Source organism: Capra hircus, chromosome 6 (genome assembly GCF_001704415.2).
Source record: "Capra hircus breed San Clemente chromosome 6, ASM170441v1, whole genome shotgun sequence".
Lineage (NCBI taxonomy): Eukaryota > Metazoa > Chordata > Mammalia > Artiodactyla > Bovidae > Capra > Capra hircus.
Window position 1 is genome coordinate 22240394 of NC_030813.1, and position 27898 is coordinate 22268291.

A 27898-nucleotide genomic window follows, 5' to 3' on the forward strand; every position below is an offset into this window, starting at 1 on the left:
AAAGAACCTGCCTGCCAGCGTGGGAAATGTGAGTTTGATACCTGGATCCAGAAGATCCCCTGGAGGAAGGCATGGCAACCCACTCCAGTATTCTTGCCAGGAGAATCCCATGGACAGAGCAGCCTGGTGGGCTACAGTCCATGGAGCTGCAAAGAGTCAGACATGACTGAGTGACTTAGGACAGCACAAGAACAAGCAGACGCTGAAGATGGGGATCTGCGAGCACTTCTAAACAAAGTCTATAAGCCTCAGTAAGAGCTCTCCTGGTCTTCTCAGGATCGGTAATGCTCCACAACTGAATTCTAAACAAGTAAAGGCAGTTAGATGTTTCTGGTAAGTAGTAAATAAAATATCTATCATAATTTAAGAACCCTGTTTAAAAACATTTAAAACTCTCTTTGCAAGGTAATAGCAGGTTTCTAATGTAAGAGTGTAGGATTACAGTAAGGAAGACAGAACTATATAGATCAGCAGCTGGCTTAATTAGCTTGCCATAAACTTATTAACAAATTAGGTTACAAAATACATAAGCAATGTAATGAATCATCATATGAAACACTGAACTCAAAACTGAATTGTAATGTGCTTTTCATAATGTAACTTGCTTAATCACCTGTAAGAATGAATCACTAATACCTCAAGTCCTGCTCGACAGTTTGGGATACTTATTTATGTAATGGTGGTGCTCACGTCTGAGTAAGGCAATGACTGACTAGTTCCCTGGGTAGGGAGCAGCAGTCCTCAAAATGATTATAATGTGACAGTAACAATATGGCTGTTTCTAGAATGTTCTAGGAACCCAAGATATGTATTTCATATCCTCCATTGTATCCTCCATTGTATCAATTTACATGCAATTAGATTTCAATTAGATGTCAATTTTTTAAGACAGACATGATAGAATTCTGTGAACTTACAAAAAGAAGTGATAGCAACTGGTAACACTGCTTACATAAAGAGGTAATTAAAATAACAGCTTACTACCAGCCCAGGGCTTCTGAAGGAGCTGCACATGTGGGAAAATATTTGGGTGCAAGTGTGGGGAGAAAAAAAACCATACTCAAGAGTATTCTTTTTTTTTCTTCTCCACATTTTCAGTTGTTAAAATTGGTTAAAGAAAGAAATACCAATTTTAACAACTGAAAATGTAGGTAGGAAAAAAATCTTATTCAAGAGTCTAACCTTATTTTTGGTGTATTAGAATTACCTTTTATGAGATGAAAAAAGTTTTCAATTTTTTAAAATGTTCCTACCTAACAAGTTTAACATTGGCAGTTTCATTCTAATCTCCACATTTGGAGAAAATTTGACCTTCTCTTGTAAGATCTAAGAATGACAACTACTGGAACATGTACAAAACCATGTTGCTCTGATCTGCAGTGAACGCTTTTCTAGAAAAGCATTATGGACCAGGCTATGCAAAGTCTCGGTGAGGAGCGTTTTCCCCAAGTCTTGTGATCAACTGTGGAAAAATAACTGGTTAATCTGACAGTTGAAGCCTCAGAAGGGTGTTGAAGAAAAAGTTCTTAGGGGAAAAAACACCGAAAGTGAGAGCAATGTTGTATTTCTTCCTACTCACAGCAGAAGAGCAACAATTTTGTACATACACCTTATAAAACTTCTCAAAACCATACCTACATTTCTAACCCTAACTTATGTTGTTCAAGAGAAACTCAAGATCACCTAAATCAATAGCTTTGATATTACATGCAATAAACTATTCATAAAAATCCAGGTAGCATGCTTAGTGCAGTGTTGTTACATAAGTGCACAGTAACTATTAGCTTTGATGGTTATTGGAAGAATTAAGTATGACTGCCTCCTGAACCGTCTTCATATATAAAGAAAGCACAGTGGACTGACTGATAGCTATTAATATAAGAACTGTAATATGAAATTAAATTGACTCAGGCTAAAAAACTACAAAAGTTTTAAAGATTCTCCAATAAGTTTATTTTGCAAACCTTTTGTATTTTGTTTTACTGGTTTACACTGTAATAAAGAGAAAAATGTTTATACAGATACAACTGAACACTGAACTATTATCATATTAATATAAATTCAGATTTTTTAAAACTATTTCATATTGGGGTTCAGCCGATTAGCAAACAATGTTGTGATAATTTCAGGTGAACAGCAAAGGGACCCAGCCATACCAGATTTACTTTATTTTTAACTGACCTTCAAATTGCAGCAGCTCATGAGTTTAGCTCTAACGATTCTTGCCATCCTACCTGACTTTGTCACGGAGTCAGACGGCTCTGACATATACACACACAACACATGTAAACAGATACAAACAAACCTTTTATAAACAAGTCTTTTATAATGTAAATAATTGTTCCTTGTTGAAACTTTTTATACCCAGTTCCTGTTTTTTTCTGAAATTCGAATATTCACATTTATAGAGAACAATATTTAAAAAGCAAAGAGTTTTTCATCTTTGAAAACTCAAGCAATTCTGACAGCAACATTTTTCTTACTGATCTAAAAAGAATGAAATGTGGAAGGGGGAAAAAATCACTGCAAATGATCAAAACAGAAGGGTACTAAATATATACATATTCAATAGTGGAGGGAGATATTTTTAAAGTATAGATTCTGTTGAAAATATTGATGTTCAAACAGCTTTGCACTCATTGCCAAAACTTTCTCAATTAATTAAAATTAAAAATGTTGATTTTTTTGTAGGAAGATACATTAATTCTTTGAAGTCAGAATGAAGAACTGTAATTTCTATATAAAGACTGCTTGAATATACAAAGTATCAAATATAAACAGTAGTGTAAAAAGAAAATAAATTGGCAGAAATAATTATTCGACCAGTAGCAATAATTAAGACCACCATTTGAAAGATCTTCTATAAACAAAGAATGCAAAAATATTGTTATAACTTTTTACAGCACAGAATTGAATTCCATCCTAATTCATTACTATCACACTTCTTTCTTCTTCAGTATTAGTGGACCCACATTATCTCCTGTCAATTCATTGTGCTTATTATGTGAACCATCACAGGCAGGAAACTAGAAAGGAAAAAATTGCAGATGTTATTTTTCAAATGAGTCAGTAAGTAGAAATATTTTTGACATGCTCTTATAAAGAAAGTCCATTACTTTGGGAGGAAAAAAAACACATTAGATAGCTTTTCTGAGCAACAGATATATTCTATAGCTAACTACCTTCCAATATTATGGCAAACCTAACATTTAAATATTTCATTATTTGGCAGATTTTAAAAGCTTTGGATGATTCCATACAAGTCAATATGATAGTCTTAAATAAGCTCCTATTTTTTATACAGCTCTAACTCTGAGCTCACCTTTTCAATTATTTTAAATTTTTAAAGGATGTAATTTAAATTCAAATTAAATTCTTTCATGTCTTCTCACTATAAAACTCATGCACATTATAATACTTTAAAAAACATTTTAAAATATATTTTAAAAAACTTACTCATAAGTAATAATTAACAATTTGGTATCTTTTTTTTCCTCTATTTACTATGTGCACTCTTGTATTATACCATACTTTAATCATTCCTCTATTATCAGATATCTAGATTGTTTCTAAGATTTTATTATAAATGATGCTATGATTAACATTATTGTACTTAAAGTCTCAAATAGCGTATAACCAAAGTAGCAGAAGAAAACAGATCTCATCAACTACTTACAATGTATCATTCCAAACTCCTCCTCCTTGTCTATTTATTTGTTCTTAATTGAAATATAATTGATTTACAAATTGTCTTAAATACTGCTGTATAGCAAAGTGATTCAGTTATACACATATATACATTCTTTTTTTTAAATATTATTTTCCATTATGGTTTATCATAGGATACTGAATAGTTTTCTATGCTGTACAGTAGGACCTTGTCATTTATCCATTCTATATATAAAATCTTTATCTGTTAACCCCAACCTCCCACTCCACCCTTCCCCAACCCCACCCCCCTTGGCAATCACCAGTCTGTTCTCTGCCTTGATTCTGTTTCTGTTTCATAAGTAGGTTCATCTGTGTCTTATTTTAGATTCCATACATGATATTATATGGTATTTTTCTGTCTGACTTAATTCACATCATATGATAATCTAGTTGCATCTACCAAATTCCTTTTTAATTTCCATATTCAAAATCATCCATAACTACAGCTGCCATTCACTAGCTCATACTACATAGAAGGCACTGTACTATACATACATCATCTCACTAAATCCTCAAAAATTTGTGATATTATCAGATTTTAAAAAACTGAAAGAGATTAAGGATTAAGCAACTTGCTCAATTAAGTTTCTGTGGTGCTCTAACTTTTCTAATGCAGGAAGTATATTGCCTCAGAAGAGGCAAACTTTAATTTAGAACAGACTTTCAGTGCTGAATACTATGGAAAAGTCTCTCATCTCACAGAACCTCAAAACTGAGGATTTAAGAAGCAAAAGCATGTTAATTGCACAAGTTTTAGTGTATGTGTAAATGGACAGCTTACCGTCTTAGAGCGCCAACACCTACAATAAGCCGCTTTAGTAAGGCACAAATCTTCGATGTTTATTTCATTCACCACTTTGGGATTTTCCTTTTGTATTTTAAGATTAATCAAGCTATCCTTCTGTTGCTTTTTCTTTGGGAGGAACGGACGAACCGCAAGGTAGCCAAGTAGTGCGAGTACGCCAAGGAACGGCAATAACCGAAGCCATTCTGAAACTAAAAATACAGATTTGTTAAGAGTCTGAAAAAGGACTCAAATAGGGATGGACTGGGAGTTTGGGGCTGATATGTACAGACTGCTATGTTTAAAACAGATGACCAACAAGGACCTGCTGTAGTCTAGTTAAAAATGAAACATAAATATTTTAAAATTAAATAATACATGTAAATTACCTAGATCAATACCTGTTGGGTACAAATACCAAATAACTGCTTATTCCAATTGCTAATGATAAATTAATAAACTTTCATTGATTCACCCCCAAAAAAGGACCTACTGTAAATAAATTTAAAAAAAACTTAAAAAGAACTTAAATAGCATGTCTCACCCTTCAGCTTATTCTTTACTTCTCACTTTAATTTCTTACCTTATCTGTAAAACTGTGAATAAATATCAAGGAACCAGTACCTAGGACCACTTTATTTTATTTGTGGCCTGCCTTGAGACTTTTGAAACTGGAAAACAAAGTTTTCAGAAATAAATCCTCTATCCAATACCCTATCTCATTATCTTCACTTAGTATATTTGTGTTTAGTTTCATTTCAGGAATTACAGTCACCATATTTATAAATAAAACTCAATTTTATATGTTTAGAAAACATTTCCACCATGTCTAAAATCATACAACAGAATTTCCTATAAACTATTTACCACTGATTTATAATTTCAGACAGAATATGTCTTCAATGCTTTAATTTTTACATTTTTGGTAAGGCATAGTGTGATTCCTATAGAAAAACCTAAATGTTGTGTTGTGTAAAAGCTATTTTAAAGAGCTAGGTGAAATTTTCACATACTAATCTCATTATTAGATACATCTTACTTCATAAGTATTCATTAAAGCCTTTTGTAGTACTCAGCTCTGATTGGGGGACAGGGAATATAAGTGACATAAAAGATATGTTCCTTATGCCTGCAGAGAGAAACACACCAAGGAGCCAAAATATTTATATTTCAGCATGCATTTATCAAATGTTGGCTAGTACGCTGCCTCTGCCGGGTTCCATAGGGAATCCCTTCTGACCTTGAGTTATCACTTGTCATCATTCACTGAGTGCTAACCTGACACCTTGCTAATAAACACTATAGCTTAACGGAGAAAAAGAAAAATTGAAGGTCATATGCTAAGGCATGCTAATAAATATTAATAATAAACGAACAGATTATGCGAAGAGTGCAACTGTAACACCTCAGTTAACATTGTGTTAACTGAATTTAGTAGGCACCATTATTATTCCCATTTTTCATGTGGGTAAACTGGAGCTTAAGCAGGTTTAGCCCAGGAAATTAAGTACAAAGGCTATTCTCAGTCACTATGAATGAAATTCAACAGAGCCAAAATTTTATCTGTTCTTCTCTCAGTAAAACTACTCTCCAAAAATAACTGTCCTTACTATTCAACTATTAAAAGGCTGGCTTAATACTAACTCTTCAAAAACAAAGCTATTTTTGATACAACACCATGCCAAAGGTTTGTAATGAGCTCTAGATGAAACAACCTATTTACATTATGTGCAGCACCTATAAGAGTGCTTGGCACAGAGAAAAGTGAATGGTAGTTTTTATTAAGATTCTGAAGATTGGAAGCAGCTCCTCTGAAAAAACATTTTGCCGACTCAACCTGACAATACTACATGGCAGAAATCTTTGGGGATATAATCTTTCAGTCACCAGAATGAAATTCTGTAAGGGTAAGATCTTGCCAGTCAGGCTGATCTGTTCTAGTCTCTTAACAAAAGTGGAGACACTCCACAGAAACACTCTGAATGAATTAACATTCTGAAAATGACAAAGAACTGTTTCCTGGGGTGAAGGGTCTATCTATAGATCTTTGCTGTCCAAGACAGTAACCACTAGCCATACTGTTTTGTTTGGACCCAGGATTTTGTTATAATCAGATATGGTAAGATGACAGACATGGAGACAACTACCTTGAAAGAAAAGTTTACTTACGATTCACAAGACGAGGGAGCACAACAGGCCACCTATGACCATATAGATAAGTATGAGGCTTGGTCAGGAGCAAGGTGAGAGAAAAGGGCACAAGCCTTTATTGTGGTTTACAGAAAAGGCAAGGTAAGGCACAGTAAACAGTTTAGTATTGGCTAGCCTGAATAATTTCAGTGGGCTTTGGGCTATAGAGGTGGTCCTTAATTGCCTCATATCTGGCCTTGGGTGATTTCTGCAAAGTCACTTCAGTCGTGTCTGACTCTGTGTGACCCCATAGACGGCAGCCCACCAGGCTCCCCCGTCCCTGGGATTCTCCAGGCAAGAACACTGGAGTGGGTTGCCATTTCCTTCTCCAATGCATGAAAGTGAAAAGTGAAAAAAAGGGAAGTCGCTCAGTCATGTCCCACTCTTTGTGACCCCATGGACTGTAGCCTACCAGGCTCCTCTGTCCATGGGATTTTCCAGGCAAGAGTACTGGAGTGGGGTGCCATCGCCTTCTCCGTTGGGTGATTTAGGGCAGGGTAAATACTGCTTGGTAAGTGAGAGTTAGATAAAGGTGTTTGAAGTGTAGGCTTTGGATTGGTTGGTTTGCATATGAAAAATATGCTCACAAGCAAGTAGTTTACCATCTCTTGGCATCAGCTAGTCCGGGGAGGGGCAAACCTCCCTGGCCAGCAAGGGCCCCAAGATGTCCAATCATAAAAAATAGAACATAAAAAACATGATTAATACATGTGGCTATTTAAATAAAGTTAAGTAGAATTCATAAATTAATTTCTAAGACACACTAGTCACATTTTAATAGCTCCAGAGCTATTATGTGTGGCTAGTGGCTACTATGTTTGACAGCACAGAAAACATTTCCATCATCACAAAAAGGCTTTTGGATGGTGCTGCCGTAGACCAACAGTTTGCACAAAGTACCATGTCTATGACATGGGAAGGCTATTATGACAGTTTCAACACCCACAAATATCCCATCCCTCTTGTACTTAGAGCCAGCCAAAGCTACTGATTACCTAGTGGCAGGTTTCCTGTGTCCTTTGCATAAGGGATTCCTTCTGTCTGCCATGCCTTTCTACTTGTAGTCTACCTGACTCATTTATGTGGACCCTTTAAAACTAGGGTCAAATACTGCTTTCTCCAGAAAATGAAAGTGAAGTCGCTCAGTCCTGTCTGACTCTTTGGGACCCCATGGACTGTAGCCTACAAGGCTCCTCCATCCATGGGATTTTCCAGGCAATAGTACTGGAGTGGATTGCCATTTCCTTCTTCAGGGGATCTTCCCAACCCAGGGATAGAACCCAGGTCTCCTGCATTGTAGACAGACGCTTTACCATCTGAGCCACCAGGGAAATCTTTCTCAATTTCACAAAGCAAATTAATCGCTCCTTCCTCTGCTTTCAAGCCCCTTTTCCTCAGTTTCTTTTATCATACTACTGTTCTCTGTTTACAAAGTTGATTCCTCCAAAATCCTATAGGAAAAGGAGCTCTACTTCCTGGCACAAAGTAGAACCTCATAAATGTTTTATGAGTGACTTAACGAATTAATGAATTTAAGTGACTTAACTTAATGAATGAATAAATGACATTTAGAGTGTAAATGTCAGTCCCTTTCTCACTCACATTGTACTGTAATTATTTATTTACACTTATCTTCCAGATCAGGCAATAAATGTCTTAGATTGTTATTGGCCCCAACATCCAGTATAGTATTTTGAACCAGTACTTATTCAATAAATGTTTTTGAATGTAGTATAACATTAATTATTATTATGTATACTACAAAATTTAAAAGTCTCAAGAGGTTGAGTAAATCAAAGTCAAAAAGTTAAAAGAATGAACATGTAAAGATGATAACCTTAACTTAGATTCTTAAGTTTAACATTCCCTATCTTAACCTACAAATTTCAGGGAATAAATAGAATGCTATTTTAAAATTTACTTCAGAAAATGTTGCTCTTTCAACACTTAATTCCTTGGTAAAACATCGCAGTAATACAGTGATGAAAGGTACTATTATTTCCTACAACAAAATAATTTAAACAACAGTGTTGTGTAGGAAAATTTACTTTTAAAGATGACAAACTTCAATTTAAGTACAGGAAAAATTATAAAGGAAAATAATACAGCCTATAAAGCTCAATTAAATCATTTAAATTATATGTTAGAGCTGATTTTTGGTAAATATGAAATACAGAATAAACAAATTTTTTAAAAAAATTTAAGATTGGCTATCTCTTATGAACCTGTTTGATATATATTGAGCTACGGCAGATATATTAGGTACTGTAAAGGGAAATCTGCTGCTGCTGCTGCTGAGTCGCTTCAGTCGTGTTCAACTCTATGCGACCCCAGAGATGGCAGCCCACCAGGCTTCGCCATACCTGGGATTTTCCAGGCAAGGACACTGGAGTGGGTTGCCATTTCCTTCTCCAGTGCAGGAGAGTGAAAAGTGAAAGAAGTCGCTCAGTCGTGTCCAACTCTTTGCAACCCCATGGACTGCAGCCTACCAGGCTCCTCCGTCCATGGGATTTTCCAGGCAAGAGTACTGAAGTGGGGTGCCATTGCCTTCTCCAAAAGGGAAATCTACTACCTATTAATTGTTAGGTTTAATGTGTATTTTGTACAGTACATTCTAAAATTGTTTAAGGATTACCAGAAATAGCATTTAATTTATAAAATCTGAAAATTTTAAAAAGTATAAAAAATAAAATAACTTGTAATCCCACCAGTCAAGAGTTGGTAACATTGTTCATTTCTATTTTGCTCTGTTTATTCTTCCTTTTCAAAAGGCTGCATAGAATGATCCCATACAAATAACACTGGTAACTTGATTGCTGATAATTTCATAATTATTTTCTAATGTATCAATATGGGTAAAACATAGACATGACTTCACTTCTAACTATAGAAAAATGAAAATAAAATATTTTTAATGGATGGCTTTACTATTACCACTTAAAGACTACTTAGGACCAAAGGGCCAATAAAATGAAATTAATAATCAATTTTTCCACTCACTGCTATGAACAGAACAGTGTCCCAGTATCTAGAACATTGCCTGTCCCACAGTAAGTGCTCAACAAATACTAGATGACACGAGGAATTCTAAATTGCAGAGAGGTTACATGGAAGAAAATGTTTTAAATGACATCAAAATTGTTCTCCATAAAAGCTTTTTAATTACACTGACTTTTAAATTTAGTTGGTCTACCTCGGAAGAGGGGAAAAAACTTTTACAACTTACAGTATGTAAATATTTTCCCAAATTCTCAAAAATAAGTTTTCTGAAATAAAATTCTTTAATCTTTAAAAAATAAACTTTATTATTTACATGTTAATAAATGCAGCTCTTTAGCTTGAACTTAACCATTTCTTACACTTTCCTATTAAGAAAATTCATCTTTTGTTCCATTTCTTTTAAAAAAAATGAGGTAAATTTACATACAATAAAACAAACAGATCTCAGGTGTTTAGCTCTGAGCTGTGACAACTAAAGACACTGTTGTAGCCTCCACTGAGGGGCTTCCGAAGTGGCGCTAGTGGTGAAGATCCTGCCTGCCAATGCAGGAGACATAAGCATTTGATCCCAACCAGTTGCTTCAGTCACGTCCAACTCTTTGAGACCTTATGGACTGTAGCTTGCCAGGCTCCTCTGTCCATGGGATTCTCCAGGCAAGAATACTGGAGTGGGTTTGGGCTTTACTGGCTCAGCTGGTAAAAACTCCGCCTCCAATGCTGGAGACCCCAGTTCAGTTTCTGGGTTGGGAAGTTCCCCTGGAGAAGGGGTAGGCTACCCACTCTACTCAAATTTTCTTGGGCTTCCCTGGTGGCTCAGACCGTAAAGAAGTCATCCACCATGCGGGAGACCTGGGTTCGATCCCTGGGTCGGGAAGATCCCCTAGAGGAGGAAATGGCAACCCACTCCAGTATTCTTGCCTGGAGAATCCCCATGGATAGAGGCGCCTAGCAGGCTACAGTGATGGAGTCACAAAGGGTCAGACACAACTGAGTGACTAAGCATAGCACACAGCCCCCTTCCAGTCTATCTCCCTACCACTGATTCCTATAGACAAAGGCTTTTTATAAAATTTTTGAGATTCATGCAGTAAATCAGTAAATCATTCTTTTTTTATTACTAATCAGTACTCCATTCCATGAATATACCATAGTTTGTGTATCCACTCTCCTGATGGTGGGTACCTGGGCTGCTTCCAACTTGGGATTATTATGAATATGGCTGCTATGAACATGCTTGTATAAGTCTTTCTGTGGATATATGTTTTCAATTCTGTTCCACTTCTTTAATTCTTTACTTAAAACTGGTCCTTTCTAGAGCTAATCCTCTTGAAAGTGTCAGCTCTGACATATTTGTCTTACTCTGGGAAAAATATTACAGTCCAAGGATTCATTGCTTTAAGAGTTAAACCATTACATTTCAAAGAAACCAGCTTTTTAAGTGGGGAAGAACTAGTACATTCAAAGTTTCACAACTAGCTTTTCAATCTATAAGTAAACTTTTTGATTTTTGAATGGGAAGCTTTTTGTTATTCTACTTTAAAAGGTTGTATGACAGGGAAAGCTTTTTTAAAGGTTAATATATTTGAATACAATATACTTTCAAAGGGGGAATTATACTAATTTACCTTAAAAGCCTCATTGTCAACAATGTAACCTAAACAAAGACAGGTTTTTGACAAAGTTGTTTTGACAGGTAAGGGCTGTCTATAAATACTGTACAGTAATTAAGGATCTCCCAGTGTTTACTAAGAATGCAGAGTCATCATGAGAGAGTCGATTGCTTTAAAACACCACTCGATCTAAATAGGGACAGAAAAACAGGCAGCAATAATGTGAACTGTAACTTTTTTTTTTTGCTCTAATTATCATAGAGAAGAAATGAAAATATTTTTGAGCTGGTAGACATTTTAAATAATTTATTTTGAAAAGTTATCTTCCAGGTTTTTATTTCAACAAAAAAAAAAGGTCTAAGATGGATTCTAAAAGTAGTTCCTTCAAGACATCCAAATGTCATTAGCTAGTACAATCTAATCAAGAGACACAGCTCAGAGAGGAAATTGGTCATTGAAGTTTTTCTTCCATAGTGCTCCAAAATAGATTCTGCAACTGTTATATTATCATTGTTCAGTGCAAAGCAGACTGTCTCGTTTTTTGTAAAGTAATTATTACAAACATCGTTTCCTAAACAAATGGACATTACAATGAGAACTAAAATGTAGACACACTGTAATGCGACAGGTTAAATATGCACTATAAAGATATTTATCAGAGTTGTCTATTTCTGAGAATCATTCTTCACATTAAGTATTGAAGAGCGTCAAAGAAGAAACTACCATATATTATTTACTCAAGAGGGAAAAGGTTTAGGTCGAGTTTCCTTAATGCCTTAATAGGACAGAATTTCTTGAGAGGGGAAAAAAAAGTTTGAAAGTCTTCGTCATTAAGTCAAATATCATACCTTCCAGTCTCCTTCATCTACAGTCTATTTATGGAAAACTTTAATATAAAACCAGCCACAATCAGAATCAACACACATAAGGTTAAACTGGGTTCATCCTCGTGGCTCAGGGTAAAGAATCGACCTGCAGTGCAGGAGCTGCAGGAAACCTGGGTTTGATCCCTGGGTTGGAAAGATCCCCTGGAGAAGGAAATGGCAACGCACTCTTGCCTGGAGAATCCCACAGACAGAGAAGCCTGGCAGGCTACAGTCCATAGAGTGGCAAAGAGTTGACTTAGCATGCACAGGTTGGCATGGGAGTAAGGGGATTTTTTTTTCTTTCTTTCTTGACTGCTAAAAACTCATCAGTTAATTTACACAGATTATTAAGAAAGTAAGTTGGCAACTGGGAACAAATGTCACAAAATGATTGTATCCTTTTGATGTATTATTACCATTTAATGAATACATTTAAAGGTATAATTTAAAGAGGGAAAAAAATTGGTATAGGGCTACTTACCCACTGAACATTATGAATAAAATATATATATTAAAAACATTCAAAACTTCCAGCTGCAGGGAAATGGTTACTACTGTGATGTAAAAAAATAAGGGGAGAGAAAGTCAAAATTTTACATAATTGCTGTAATCTATCAGAATAAACTAGTAAAATTAAAAGAGAACTAAGATGTTTACAAACACTTGATCTGAAAACTTTTTCATCTTGTTACTTTTATGTTACTACTTATGTGTAGATTGTTTTTAAGTGTTTATTACTGTTACCACTCTTTCTATTCAATTACATGCTTTCTGTCAAACCTTTTAACACCTAAAAATGTTAAATTTTCATAATCTGTTTGTCAACAAAGCAAATGTCTGTGATTATTATTTAAAGAATCTCTAGATTTAGACTAGACTTAGATCTAGTTTACCACATCTTGTCTATCCACCATCAGACACCGCGTTTTTTTTTTTTTAAATCTCTGAGAGGGGATAGCTTTCAAAGCACCCTATTAAGGTAAAGTATTCTCTAATTAAAAAAAAAAAAAGAATTCCTTTAACATGCAACTAAAATCCTTGTTCAAATAACTATCACTAACTTGGCCCTAGTTGTCTTCTGATCTCCACAAAATACATCTTATTTTTCTTCTACCTGTCAGCCTTCCAAATACTGCATTTTAAGTCAGCTACCATAGATGTCTAAACTGCTCCAGAAGCAGCCCTATTTACCTCAAAATTATCTTAACTCATGCTTACATTCCCTGGTAATCAGTCAGAACATATGAGTTCAATGATTGCTTTATCAATAACCGCCTTCCCCACCCTCCTCCCCCCACCATCATCCTAATCAGTCCCTGAGTCTGGCTTACCCATATCTCACTTGGATTGTAAGGCTCAGAACCCAACAAAATCTTCCAAGTTTTGGCAGCATTCTGGAAATGTTCATCTTTTAGATATGAAATCCCGCGCTGTGGGTTCTATTTTGTAAAGGAGGGAACTTAAGTGCAAATGTTACATGTCATCAGTAAATTTCACTTTCTAATTTTTGGTCTGTCATACCAGCAAAAGTATCTTTCCTCCAACTCGAGTAAACTAAATTGCTTCCAGGCCCGTGATACAGTGATGACCTCAAATGACCCCGTAACAAGTTGACACTCCCCCATGGAACTGGAATTGTCTAATTTTGTTAGTAAATAAAACCACCAAATACATGTGTATGTGTGTTTCTCTCTCACACAGACACACCCACACTATGTGGGTCAAACTCAGCCAAGAGCTGGGACGGCCTGATACACAGAGACTTTGAGCCTTGGATAACGACTTTTCCTGCTTTAAAATAAACCAGCAACGTTGCAGGGAGCGACGGAGATGAAAAAAAATGGGCCTGTTCCCAACTCAGCACCTTCTCTGCGAAAACCTGGTCTCTCAACACGGAGAGACACTGCAGACAGACATGAAGATAAGCTCAGGGGGCCGCCAAGTCCCAAGATGCGGCCTCACATACACTCCGAGGATGCAGGGCCGGCGCGTGCCCACCTACTCCACGACTGCAGTGAGAATGGTAGTGGGGGTGCTGTGCTCAGTCCTGTCCGACTCCTTGCGAAACCACAGACTGTCGCTCACCAGCCTCCTCTGTCCACGGGATTCTCCAGGCAAGAATACTGGAGTGGGATCCCAGGTCACGCGCCACCCGCCAGGCTCCGCCCCGCCCCTCGGCCGGAGGTCTTTCAGATGCCCGCCCCCACCCTCCGCCTGGGGAAGCTCGCAAGGATGGGGACCGGCTGAAGGCTCGGATTACCTGTGAGTCGGGCGAACCCGGTAATACTCTCGGGCACTGGAAGCCGCTTCAGATACGCGGGGAGCTGCACCTTTACGATGCGGGCCACGCTCTCCAGCACCATCCTGGCCGGCGGCGTCCGCTCCTCGCCCGACTCCCGCGGCTCTCCGGCGGGGCTGCTGCGCCTGCGCCCAGAGCGGAAGCGGCCGACCGGCGCTCTCGGGCCAGGCCGGGGCGGGGCTGGGGGCTCCAGCGCGGAGAGGTGAGCTGCCCGGCGCCGATTGGCAGCGGGCCGGTGACGTGCGCGCCCCGCGGAGGCCGAAGGGGCGCGGGCGGCCGTGGGGCAGCGAGGCCCGCCTGTGCGTCTTGAGGTGGAAGAGGGCCTTCACGGTGGGCCTTTCACGTCCGGAGGCCCAGGAAACGATACTGTGTCCGAGGAGGTAAAGCACGTGAGAGTACTGTGTAACCGGAAGGTGCCTTTCAAAAGTGAGTTTCTCCGGGCGTCGCTTTTTACCTCGGGCCACGACCCCAGAATTGCAAATTCTCCTTAGAGCACCCTTTCCGCCGAACCCCACAGCGCCTAATTTCGCTCTCTCCCCTCTACAAATCTGGCTTTTTTTTTTTTTAAAGAAAGAAGATACCTAAACTAGGCACTGCTAACAACCTTGCTCCCAGGCTGTTTAGTGCCAAACTGCTCCGAGGCCTTGACTCAGACCAGACCCGTTAGAGTCCTCAGTTAGATATCTATTTTCAGTAGATAATTCTTCTTCTGTAGATCAAAATTTTTTTTTCCGGTTAACTAAAACTGGGAAAGTGGTGAAAGAATATGAAGATTTAGGGTTTCCCTTATTTCATGTTGTAGGGCTTCTGCTGCAAACTAAAGTATCCTTGGAGAGCTTTAATTTTTATTTAGGTTTATCAACACCGAAAAAATGGAAAGGAGATAGCTTCAGTCCCTTGAAGCACCTTCCTTGACATGACTTTGTTTCATGTTTTTAAAGTATCCGAAGTAATGCACTTGCTGATTGCACGTTGTGTATTTGTATCTTAATAACCCAGCCTTATTTCCTTTCTGAACCCTGCTTGACCGACAGCATAGAACAATGAACTGCGCAAGGGCCAGTATTTCACCTTGTATGACTTAAAATGTAACAAGCAATTGTTAATATGTAAGTTTTAAAAAATTTTTTTCTTGGTATTTCATCCTAAAGTGAAAAGGAATGTTTTTAAAGCAACTTTTCATTCTCTGGACTGTTTAATATTTGTTACCGTCCTTCACTAAAAAAATAATCCTCAGTAAGAGAATTAATTGAAATCTAGATAAATTGATTTTCTGTCATTTTACCCTGGTCAAAATTGTCCAAGTAAAATTATGATGGAAATTTCTACCAAGATGTTTAGATACAGATTCATGTTCATGAGCTAGGGTAGTATAGAAGTGATGATTGAAAGGTTGGTGTTTACATTCAGATTCCTTTCAGTTTACTCCTGGGAGCTTACTTTTGATTTAGTGGAAGAAGGATCCTGGAGCTTGTTTATCCTGAAAATGATGAGCTCATCTGCCTTGTCCTTAAGACTGTTGTTTTGGGAGGTGGTTGAGGCAGGGTGGTTTGCGGGAGTGGGGCCATTAGGGGAAGAAAGCTTAGAGAGGCCGCTAAATATTCGTTTCTTATTTAGAGGCTTTGTTGTCTTGACAGGAGCAAAGCAAGCTGTGTTAAGTGAGATTCCTAAGGCCTCTAAGAAGTTTTTCTTTAAAGGATTAAGAGATACATACCTCAGTTAAGAGGTATATAATAAGATGCTCAAGTGCCAAATGACCAAGTCAATGTAACCAACATATACAGAATACACCAAACACACCATGGAGTCTCTCTATGTCCCTACTAATCACATCCCCTTACCACCACCAGCACTATTCTTCCTTTACATGTTCTTACATCATATGAAAGAAATTGTCCTCTATGTAGTTAAATTATCCTCTATGTAGTTCTTTTGTGACTGACTTCTGTGAGCAGTGGATAGCTGTTTTGCTATCCAAGTAGAAGAAATGCAGTGAATAGAAGTCTATATGGATGAAACATTTTTCTTTATTTTGTCTTTAAATTTCAAGATGTGTAGACATACCTTAGCTATTTCTGATCCATTAAATAATTATATATATGTATATATACAATGTATAAAAGGAGATAGTTCCTAACCCCACCAATTAAAAAAAAACCCTTATTGTGCATTTTAGGGAACATTTTCTTACATTCCCTTTGCTTTAAATTTTAAGTCCTGTTTTGCTGTATTTTTTAATTTCCACTTCATTTCTACCACCCTACCTTCTTGGCAAAACATAAAGTAGAGGAGCTGAAGGTAATTGTTACGAACAGAAGTGGCAGGCTTGTCTGACCACCTTCTGATGTTGTTGTTAAGTTTCTAAGTCACCTCCAACTCTGTGACCCCGTGGACTACAACACACCAGGCTTTTCTGTCCTTCACTATCTCCTGGAGTTTGCTCAAACTCATCTCCATTGAGCCGGTGATGCCATCCAACCATCTCGTCCTCTGTTGCCCCATTCTCCTCCTGCTCTTAATCTTCCCCAGTATCATCTTCTGATGGAATACCCAACAAAATGTGGGGTTTTTAAAATTAATTAATTTGGCCATGTCACATGGTGTGAGGGATCCCCAACCAGAGATGAGACCCACACCCCCTACAGAAGCTTGGAGTCTTAACCACTGGACCACCAGGGACGTCCCAAAATCTGGTTTTATTATAAGTGCTTATTTCTTATATTTAGACCTCATCTTTAAAAGACTTAAAGTTATGATCAGAAAAAGCCAGATAAAATAGTATGTGGATAAGGTTAAAGCAGTGATTAGGATTGAGTGAGCAGACTTCCCTGGCGGTCCAGTGGCTGAGACTCTGTGCTTCCACTGCAGGGGGAATGGGTTCCATCCCTGGTTGGGGAACTGAGATCCCTTATGCTGTACAGCCCCAGGTTGGATAGGGGGAGAATGAGGATTGGTAATCCTTTGCTTGCTTTATGTCCTAGCTAGGCCCAAATTTCTACTTGCCTTACATGCTTTCCTAGAAACTCATCTGGTTCTGTGAATTTATATATGATAAGTAAGCTGATACAGCCCAAATCTCTATTTCCAGCCCAGATTCTCTAATACTAATCCCAGATGCCTCCAGGACATCTTTGGGCATCTTTGTCCGTTTTTCTATTGCTTTGCTCATCTTTTTCATTGATTTATGTTTTCTGGATAATAATACATTGTAGGTTGTATTAGTTGCCTGTCATCTTCCAGTCCATGCCTTTTCTCTGGCGATTGTTATGGTGTCTTTTTTTACATTGAAATCTAGTTTGAATGTAATCAGATTTATTCATCTTTTCCTGTATATTTTTTGCTTTGGGTGTCTGATTTAAGAAATCCTGTCCTAAAGAAAAGAAGTCATTTCCTACCTCAGAATGACAAAGATATTCATCTTTTTGCTAAAAATTGTAAACTTTTATTCTTCATATTTTATTCTTTTTTTAACTCAATGTACTATTTTTGTGCATAAGGTAGAGATCTAATTTATTTATTATATATATAAACAACTAATTGTTCTAGCAGCAACTATTAAATAGTGTGACTTTTCTTTTACAGTTTGTAATGTCATTGATTTCAAATCAGATTTGCACACATCCATGGACTGTTTTTTCTTTTCCATTGGTTAATTTGTATGACCTCTATTATATTATCACACTGTCATAATTGCTGCAGCTTTATTATAAGTGTTAATACCCAGCAAGATATTAACAATGGTTAATATTCACATATTTCCTTGGAAGTGCCAGATTCTTTCCTACTGTATATGAATTTCAGAGCCATTTTATTAAGTTTTATGAAAAACTTGAATGTTACTGAAAATTCACTAGGACCTCAGTTTCGCTTCTGTAATATGCTGATAGTAATGGTTTTTATGACTAGATTTAATTAATTTTTTTAGTGTGTGTGCTTAATAAATGGTTATTATCATCAGTATCATCATCATCATCATCAATGAATGAGCATTTATTCTGGCTTTGAGATCTTAAATTTGTCTTCTAACCACAACTTGCTATATTTGTTTATACACTGTCCACTCCGTTACTACCTCTAACCTTATTCTTTGACTTCTTCGATATATTTAGTGTTCAAACCATTTCTATTTTTCTAGCTGTCAGTTTATTCCTGGCTTTATTTTTTTTTTTCCCATTCCTCACAAAAGTTGTTCCAAATCTTCACCATTCTTTATTATTTACTTATTAAGCCTTCTAAGTTGATACTACCAGTCTTATTTTGTGCTCAGATGACCTTGATTTTTAGTTACTGGAGATTTTTTCCTTAACGTCATCTCTGAATGTGGCTATAACTCCTCCTGTACTTAGCATCTTCCCAGTCCTTCAGGTCTACCAGCTCCCTATGTTCTAGAACTGACCCTCTAAGATCTTGATCCGTCAATTATCTTCCCTCAAATTTTCATTTTCTTTTTCTCTACTGGTCCTATAAATTGGTGATTTCCAGGTTTTCACATTTCACCAACCAATACATTTTTAAATTAAGGAAGCAAACATGGGTTTGCCAACTTTTTATTTTGTCAAGAAAAGATATTTTAAAATAGTATGCTGCCGCTACTGCTAAGTCGCTTCACTCGTGTCCGACTCTGTGCAACCCCATAGACGGCAGTCCATCAGGCTCCCCTGTCCCTGGGATTCTCCAGGCAAGAACACTGGAGTGGGTTGCCATTTCCTTCTCCAGTGCATGAAAGTAAAAAGTGAAAGTGAATTCGCTCAGTCGTGTCCGACTCTTAGCGACCCCATGGACTGCAGCCTACCAGGCTCCTCCGTCCATGGGATTTTCCAGGCAAGAGTGCTGGAGTGGGGTGCCATTGCCTTCTCCAATTAAAACAGTATAATAAACAGCAAAAACTGATTAGCATCTACTACCAGAATGTCGTATAGCATAATAGATAAGATCAGAAGATTCTGGAGCTAGACTATTTGGACTAGAATGCTGGCTGTGCCACGGTAGATTATGTAACCTATAAAATGAAGATAATACTTACCTCTTAAGGTTGTATGGTATATACTAATTCAGTGAGTTAATATGTACAAGGCAACTGAAACAGTCCCTGGCACATAGACGTGCACAATAGTATTAGCATTTATCTTCATCATAATTATCATTTTTACATCACCATCAACACATCTTTTTTTCTTGTAGCTGCGTCTTATTTTGGTTTTTACAGCGGTTGCTCAAGGGCTGCACAGTGTGTATGACAGTGCAGTGTGCCAGTGCTAATCACATGCGGCTCTTGTGGTGGGGGTGCGTAATTAAGATTGCTCTAAGTATAAAATTCCCATCTCTTTCAGAATTTTCCACAGTTTATTGTGATCCATACAGTCAAAGGCTTTGGCATAGTCAGTAAAGCAGAAATAGATGTTTTTCTGGAACTCTCTTGCTTTTTCCATGATCCAGCAGATGTTGGCAATTTGATCTCTGGTTAAACCAGCTTGAACATCAGGAAGTTCACGGTTCACGTGTTGCTGAAGCCTGGCTTGGAGAATTTTGAGCATTACTTTACTAACATGTGAGATGAGTGCAATTGTGCGGTAGTTTGAGCATTCTTTAGGCATTGCCTTTCTTTGGGATTGGAATGAACACTGACCTTTTCCAGTCCTGTGGCAACTGCTGAGTTTTCCAAATTTGCTGGCATATTGAGTGCAGCACTTTCACAGCATCATCTTTCAGGATTTGAAATAGCTCAACTGGAATTTTATCACCTTCACTAGCTTTGTTCATAGTGATGCTTTCTAAGGCCCACTTGACTTCACATTCCAGGATGTCTGGCTCTAGATGAGTGATCACACCATTGTGATTATCTGGGTCATGAAGATCCTTTTTGTACAGTTCTTTTGTGTATTCTTGCCAGACCACCTGACCTGCCTCTTGAGAAATCTGTGTGCAGGTCAGGAAGCAGCAGTTAGAACTGGACATGGAACAACAGACTGGTTCCAAATAGGAAAAGGAGTACGTCAAGGCTGTATATTGTCACCCTGCTTATACAGGGTGACACCCTGCCTGTACATCATGAGAAACGCTGGGCTGGAAGAAGCACAAGCTGGAATCAGGATTGCCGGGAGAAATATCAATAACCTCAGATATGCAGATGACACCACCCTTATGGCAGAAAGTGAAGAGGAACTAAAAAGCCTCTTGATGAAAGTGAAAGAGGAGAGTGAAAAAGTTGGCTTAAAGCTCAACATTCAGAAAACGAAGATCATGGCATCCGGTCCCATCACTTCATGGGAAATAGATGGGGAAACGGTGGAAACAGTGTCAGACTTTATTTTTTGGGCTCCAGAACCACTGCAGATGGTGATTGCAGCCATGAAATTAAAAGACACTTACTCCTTGGAAGAAAAGTTATGACCAACCTAGATAGCATATTAAAAAGCAGAGACATCACTTTGCCAACTAAGGTCCGTCTAGTCAAGGCTATGGTTTTTCCAGTGGTCCTGTATGGATGTGAGAGTTGGACTGTGAAAAAGGCTGAGCACCAAAGAATTGATGCTTTTGAAGTGTGGTGTTGGAGAAGACTCTTGAGAGTCCCTTGGACTGCAAGGAGATCCAACCAGTCCATTCTGAAGGAGATCAGTCCTGGGATTTCTTTGGAAGGAATGATGCTAAAGCTGAAACTCCGGTACTCTGGCCACCTCATGCGAAGAGTTGACTCATTGGAAAAGACTCTGATGCTGGGAGGGATTGGGGGCAGGAGGAGAAGGGGACGACAAAGGATGAGATGGCTGGATGGCATCACTGACTCGAGGGACATGAATTTGGGTGAACTCTGGGAGTTGGTGATGGACAGGGAGGCCTGGTGTGCTGCGATTCATGTGGTCAGAAAGAGTCGGGCACGACTGAGCGACTGAACTGAACTGAACTGAAGTATAAAATGCTTAAGGGGACCCCATGCTGATTTCTGGAGCTTTTTTCCTGTGTTTCTCCTGCCTTTCTCTACTCTGTAAAGATAACAAGTAGAGAAACAAAGACTAGATTGTTCAAGTTTATAGACAGAAAAAACAGATTTCATGTGATGCATACAGAGATGAATGTGTTAGACTTCTCAGTAACAACTCTGGAAGCAAAAGGGTAATGGAGAAATGCTCCAAAATTCTGAAGGAAAATTACTTATAATTTAGAGTTTTGTACAGGCCATGCTGTTACTCAGATACAAGGCTAAAAGAAATTATTTTCAATCCTAAAATGTCTCAAATATGCAGTTCACACATCCTTTCTAAAGAAACCAATGAAGGATGTGTACCACTTACATGACAAACCAAGAAGAAGTAGGACATGTGATCAAGGAAATAAGCCCAAAGTAAAAGAAAAGGAAAAGGGATTGCAGATTGACAGATGGAACCGTAAGATGAAATTAATGGGATACCTAATAATGTTTGAGTAGATTGAAAGGAGGCTTACCCTCCTGGGCTCAAATCAATGATTATTACATGAACAACTAAGCAAGTCTTTTTAAAAACATTATTTAAATCTGTCAGTTTATGTGTTAAGAAAAATTTTAAGGATAAACAAAACTTTTTTTAAAAGAGGATTTTGATTTTGGTGTGTGGCATGTTTATACTTCCCCCTTTTTTTGAGGAACCACGTTTTAACTGCCTGCCTTACCCACAGCGTTAAGAGGAAGAGGAAATGCAGCAAACTGGAAATAAAAGCAAAACTAGAGAAACAAAACTGGTATTTTAAAATTAATAACAACCGGTAAAACTTTAAAGATCATTTTCCGTAATACTTGTGTTGCTTAAAACAAACAATATACACAAGCGCCTAATAGAAAATTCCTAGAGTCATGGTAGAGTGAACTTGGAAAAAAGGCTTTCTATCCTATAATAGAATCTATGAGTGTGTATTGAGATGCCACTTTTGCAGTCATTGACTAGGCAAAGATTATAATTTAAAAGTAAATACTGGAGAAGGAAATGGCAAACCACTCCAGTATTCTTGCCTGGAGAATCCCCATGGACACAGGAGCCTGGCGGGCCACAGTCCATAGGGTCAAAAAGGGAAGGACATGACTGGAGTGACTTAGCATGCATGCACACTAGTATAAATGTGAACTTTTTCAAACCTGTTTGCAAAACAGTCTGGTAACCTGTATTAAAATGTTTTAAACTAGAAATATCTTTTGTCCTACCTATATCTTTCTTGGGAATCTGTCCAGTAGGTATAAAATATGTAAGTGAAAGTCACTCAGTTGTGTCCTACTCTTTGTGACTGCATGGATATATAGTCCATGGAATTGTCTAGGCCAGAATACTGGAGTGGGTAGCCATTCCCTTCTCCAGGGGATCTTCCCAAGCCAGGGATCAAACCCAAGTCTCCCGCATTGTGGGCGGATTCTTGCCAGCTGAGCCACCAGGGAATCTAAGAATGCTGAAGTGGGTATCCTAGACCTTCTGCAGCAGATCTTCCCAACCCAGGAATCAAACCAGGGTCTTCTGCATTGCAGGCAGATTCTTCACCAGCTGAGCTACAAGGGAAGCCCTTAAAATGTGTAAGGATCTGTCTATAAGAATATTCATTGTAGCATCATCCATAGTATCGAAAAACAAGTAGCAAAGTGAAAGCTCATTATTAGGAAAATGGTTGAGTGAATTAGTTTTTGTATCCAACAAAAGGAATAAATTAAAGCAGTATGAATTGAATTGTGATTTCCACAAGATACTACTACTAAATGAGAAAAAGCAAGATGAAGAAAAGTGTGTATAATGTGATCCCAGTCTATAAGTAAGCAGCAGCAGCACACATAAATGTTTACATATTTGTGTGTGTGTGTATGTTTACACTCAAAATATTTATATTTGTAGATATGTATATATATATATACACACACGTGTATTTGTATATAACTATATGGGGGAATAATGGAAAATACGTATTACTTGGGATATAGGTTTGGTTGCTTAAAGGCCAACATAATAATAACTTAAGATGAAAGTTTATTTTTTTCTCTTGTAACATTTCAGAGATAATCAGTTCACAATTGATACAGCAGCATCAGGTGTTAGGGATCCACCCTCATTCTAGCTTGTTAATCTGCTATACTCAATATGTGGCTTCTATTTCATGGCCTAAGATGGTTGATTCACCTCCTGCCAAGATGTATCTGAGAATGGGAAATGGAAAAACAGTATACCTCTTTTTTTAAGGGCATGTCACAGAAGTTGCAGCCATCATTTCCTCTTTTGGCCAAAATGTAGTTGCATGGCCAGACCTCCAAGGGAGGCTAGGAAATATAGCCCTTGCCTGTGTGGCGAAGTACTAAGTAAAAACTTGGGAGTTGCAATACTAAAGGAAGAGAAGAAAAAAGGACATTGAGAGACAACAGCAGTCTCTGCCACAGCAGACTAGATTATCTTCCTGCACTACAAGTCAACCACAAATTTAATGGCTAAAGTCAAGAATGATTTATTATTTCTCACCATTCTGTGTTTTGACTAGAAAGTTTTTCTGTCATTTCTTCTGGGCTCATTCACGTGGCTCTCTTCACATGGTCTTTCATTCCAGACTTATTCACAGCATAGAGGCCCAGGGCAGTGTTCCAGAAGGTAACAAAAGAAGCTGTAGAGCCTCTCTAGGCCCCATCCACAGAAGTTGCACTAAGTCACAGCTGCTGCATTCGGTGGTCAAAGTAAGTCACAAGGAAGGCTAGCCTAGATTCAAGAAGTGGGGAGATAAAGTACCTTTTGATAGTGAAAGTGGCAAAGGCACATTGCCAAGAGGCACAAACAACAGAGGCATGATACACTGGAACAAATATTGTAACAATCAAGCATATGACAGTTTTATACTTACACGTATATGTAAGTTTTTGTTTGTCCACAGTCAAAGAAATATACATAAGTATAGTTAAGCAAATTCATGGTGTCCAGATATGACAAATATGACCACATCACTCTCTTACTTATTATTGCTTTACAGATTAAAGCCCCAGCCCCTTGGCCTGTACCATTTCTCCTATATTACACTATCTCCCAGGAGATGTAATGAAAACCAAGCAGAAAGATAAGTCATTTCTAGCTGAAGTGCTTGGGCTTCAAGTTAGTTGTGGAATCTGAACCAGGCCTTCAAGGAAGTATTTGAATTGATGGCAAGGGGCAAGTAGGCATAACTGGTAGTTCGCAGTCTTATTAGGACTACCCTTTTGAAAAACTGAAATACAGCATACTGCATAAATCAGTATCTATCATAAGTAAAAATATCCCTCTGTCCACCACCCAAGAAATAGAATATTACATAGAAACCTTTTATGTGACAGCCCAGTAATTATACTGCCCAACCTCTTCCCCAGATGTAACCACTCATACTAACTTATAACTGTAGATCCCGTTTTGACTCATACATGAATGAAATTATACGTGTATTTCAACCATTACATTTGTAAGGTTTATCTAAGTTGCTTGTAGAAGTAGTTTGTTCACGTTCATTGTTATATTCTGCTTGTGGATAGGCTGTCTCTGTCCATTCTATCGTAGCTATTTGAGTTGTTTCTACTTTGGGGCTGTGTGTGCGTGCATGTGTGCTAGGTTGCTTCAGTTATGACCAACTCTGTGCGACCGTATGGACAGTGGGCAGATAAAGTAGATCTGTAGCACCAGTTAAATCCTCAGTTCTTCAGTTTTCTTACACTGAGGTTAGCATTGATGAGAAAGGAGTGGGGCCTTGAGACATCGGATGGGGACAGTTGGGCAGATAAGAATGAAGCTTTGGGGCAGCTCTCTCCTAAGTTGATTCCTACTGTCCTCAGAATTTACCCTCACCACCTCCCAGTTCCTCCAGGCAAATCCTGACATAGCTTCCCCATCAGAGGAGTATGCAGCTTGCTCTGGCAAGTGATAACCTACAGAAGAATTAAAGATCTTGCTGTTTTGACCAGTGAGAACCCGAGGAGTTAAATTTGAAGCATCTCATCCAAGTCACAGACTTGGTACTTCTCGATGGGGAGAGATTTGGTCCCTTCAAGGAAGAACCCTGCAATGCAGCCACAGCGGTATAACCATTGATCTTCTCCAGACCCAGTGGTCCCCAAACTTGTCTAGACATAAGAGCACCTTAGAATTCTAAAGCCAAGGATACACCCCAGGCCAGTTAACTCATAATTTCTGGGGGTGAGACAGGCCTTTCTTAAGCTCCCCCAGTAATTCTGGTGAGCAAGTTAGGAAATCATTGCCCTAATCCTCCTTCAGTGGCTATTTATTGGTTAGAATAGGGGCCCCCAAGAAAGTCGAGTGACAGATGGAGTCCTGGCCTGAGTCTGCCTAACAGCCCAGAGAGCGCCATACTGGTTACTTCTCCAACCCCAGATGTGTGGTAAGAATAAATATATTTTAATAACTGAAGCAATCTTCGTTTTCATTTCCTGACCAATGGAGTGAGTGTTGTTATGGTAGGTAGGACTAGATAGAAGTTCAGAACTGATCGTTACCACTCCCTCTCAAGACAGTAAAAGAAAAGCAGTACAGAATTAGTGCCCCCGTGCTGGCATGGCAACTGATACCATATTCCCATTTAAATTCCCTGTGTGATCACCAGATGGATCATGGAGATGACAAGGTAAAAACCAGATGGGTAGTGAAAGATGACAGTGGATTATTGCAGAGCTTAATCAGGTGTGGGGTGGAGGTGGGGGGCAACTGCTGTTGTTCCAGCTGTGGTATCTTCATTGGAAGAAATATAGACTTTGACATGATACATAAGTATTGATCTGGAAATGTGCCCTGCCCCCCACTCCCACCTCCTTTCTAATTAGTAAAGAAAGTCAAAAGCATATTGCACTTAAATGACAGGGACAACAGTAAACCCTAACTGTCTTGTCTCAGGGCTATGTCAACATCCCTCTTGTTTCTGTGGTGTAAAGGGACCTTGACCATATCACTGTGCCACAGAATATCATACTAGTCTATTGTAGCAATGAAATTATGTTAAATGAACCTAATGAGAAAGGAGTAGCAAGCATTCTGCATGATTTGATAAGACACATGCCTGCCAGAAGATGCAGCAATAAGCCCAGGACTGCCCCAAGTTTCTAGGGTTGCAGTGGCTGGAGACGTGTTTGAGCATCCATTCAAATAAGTGATGGGTAGTTGTGTTTCCTACCACTACAACAAAGAGAAAGGAAAAAAGGTGTAGCAGAATTTTGGGGGTTCTGGGGGCAACAAAATAAAGCACATTTGGGTGACCTGCTCTAACCTGTTTTCTGGGTAACTGTAAGACTGCAAGTTTTGAGCCGGGCAGGGTGGGCGGTTGTGATTAGGCAGGGGTCCACTGGTACTGGAAGTTCACGTGGTAAGAGATATTAAATGAAGGCTCAGGTAAGTTCCCATAGGGGGATTACAACACAGACCCTTTGGTTTGGGAATAAGGACATATCTTCCTCAGCCAACAACATTTTGTTTCGTTTCTTTGAAAGGCAGCTCCAGATTTGCTCCTGCTACCTGGTAGGATGGAACACGTGACCATGGGACCTCAAGTGACTGCATGAATAATCGAACCACCCGTCGTGAACTGATGTCATCTGATTCACCAAACCATACAGCTGGATGAGCACAGAAGCAGTCCACTCCCTGTTAGACTGGGAACTGGCTACAACTAAACTAAATGAGCAGGTGACTCAGACTCCTGTAGTCCCTGACCCTGCTCCTTCAGCATTTCTCCCCCAACCCATATCAATTGGCTTCAGGAGGAGTTCCTGCTGACCAGTTAATGGAAGAGAAAAAAGTGTGGGTCCTGTTCATTCTTGAAAGAATCTGCAGTGAGCTGGCCACAGCTGGATGTGAATGGTCAGTAAAACCACCACTCATTAGTGGCCCTAACACTTGATGGTAAAGGGAAATCTTTCCATAGAGAATAACTTTAGGAGACATGGCCTGAGGTAAGGGTATATACTGGTTCGTTGTCACTGGCTTATGAGTTGACAGGCTAGACGAGAACTCAGAACAAATTGGAAAACTGGCCAGTTATGATACAATAACCTGCAAATTAGGGATGCTGGCCTAAACAAAGTATATGCTTAGAATCCATAATCAGTATATGGTGCTGCCTTCCCCAGAAGGTGTATAGAGTGGAGATGAGAGTAGTCCCTCTATTTTTCAGTATGACTAATTTTGTAAAAAAAAAAAAAAAAAAATCAGGTGGCATGTTTTCCAAGTTTGGTGAAAAGCATAGAACTATAAATCCACAAAGCTCAGTAAATCACAAGCAGAAAAGTTACAGTGAAAGTCACACCTACGCATGTTATAGTCAAGCTGAAAAATACAGAAAAACAAAAGCATCCAGAGAAATTATACATTATATGCAAGATGACAGTTGTATTATTTTTTTAAATAAGCTTTTTAATGGAAGCATAACATATGTATGCTGCTGCTAAGTCGCGTCAGTTGTGTCCGACTCTGTGATCCCATAG

General features: G+C 38.6%; 1 protein-coding gene and 1 long non-coding RNA gene across 2 annotated transcripts; one reads left to right on the forward strand and one right to left on the reverse strand.

The window, feature by feature from the left end:
- Window positions 1930-14828, reverse strand: CISD2 (CDGSH iron sulfur domain 2). The gene is made up of 3 exons (XM_018049263.1): window positions 14422-14828; window positions 4493-4707; window positions 1930-3026 (listed from the first exon to the last, which is right to left on the reverse strand). Exons 1-3 carry the CDS (start codon window positions 14522-14524, stop codon window positions 2937-2939), a joined length of 408 nt encoding a protein of 135 aa, XP_017904752.1. The 5' UTR covers window positions 14525-14828; the 3' UTR covers window positions 1930-2936.
- On the forward strand, window positions 14656-27786 carry LOC108636209. The gene is made up of 2 exons (XR_001918172.1): window positions 14656-14886; window positions 26906-27786. It is a non-coding gene; the product is annotated as an uncharacterized LOC108636209 (long non-coding RNA).

Excerpts from the sequence above, each read along its gene's own strand:
- CISD2 (XM_018049263.1), bottom strand. The coding sequence starts at position 14,524 with ATGGTGCTGGAGAGCGTGGCCCGCATCGTAAAGGTGCAGCTCCCCGCG. Across the intron at positions 4,708-14,421 it reads CGGGTTCGCCCGACTCACAG|TTTCAGAATGGCTTCGGTTA; the intron begins GTAATCCGAGCC and ends CTGTATTTTTAG. Across the intron at positions 3,027-4,492 it reads GGTGTTGGCGCTCTAAGACG|TTTCCTGCCTGTGATGGTTC; the intron begins GTAAGCTGTCCA and ends TTTCCTTTCTAG.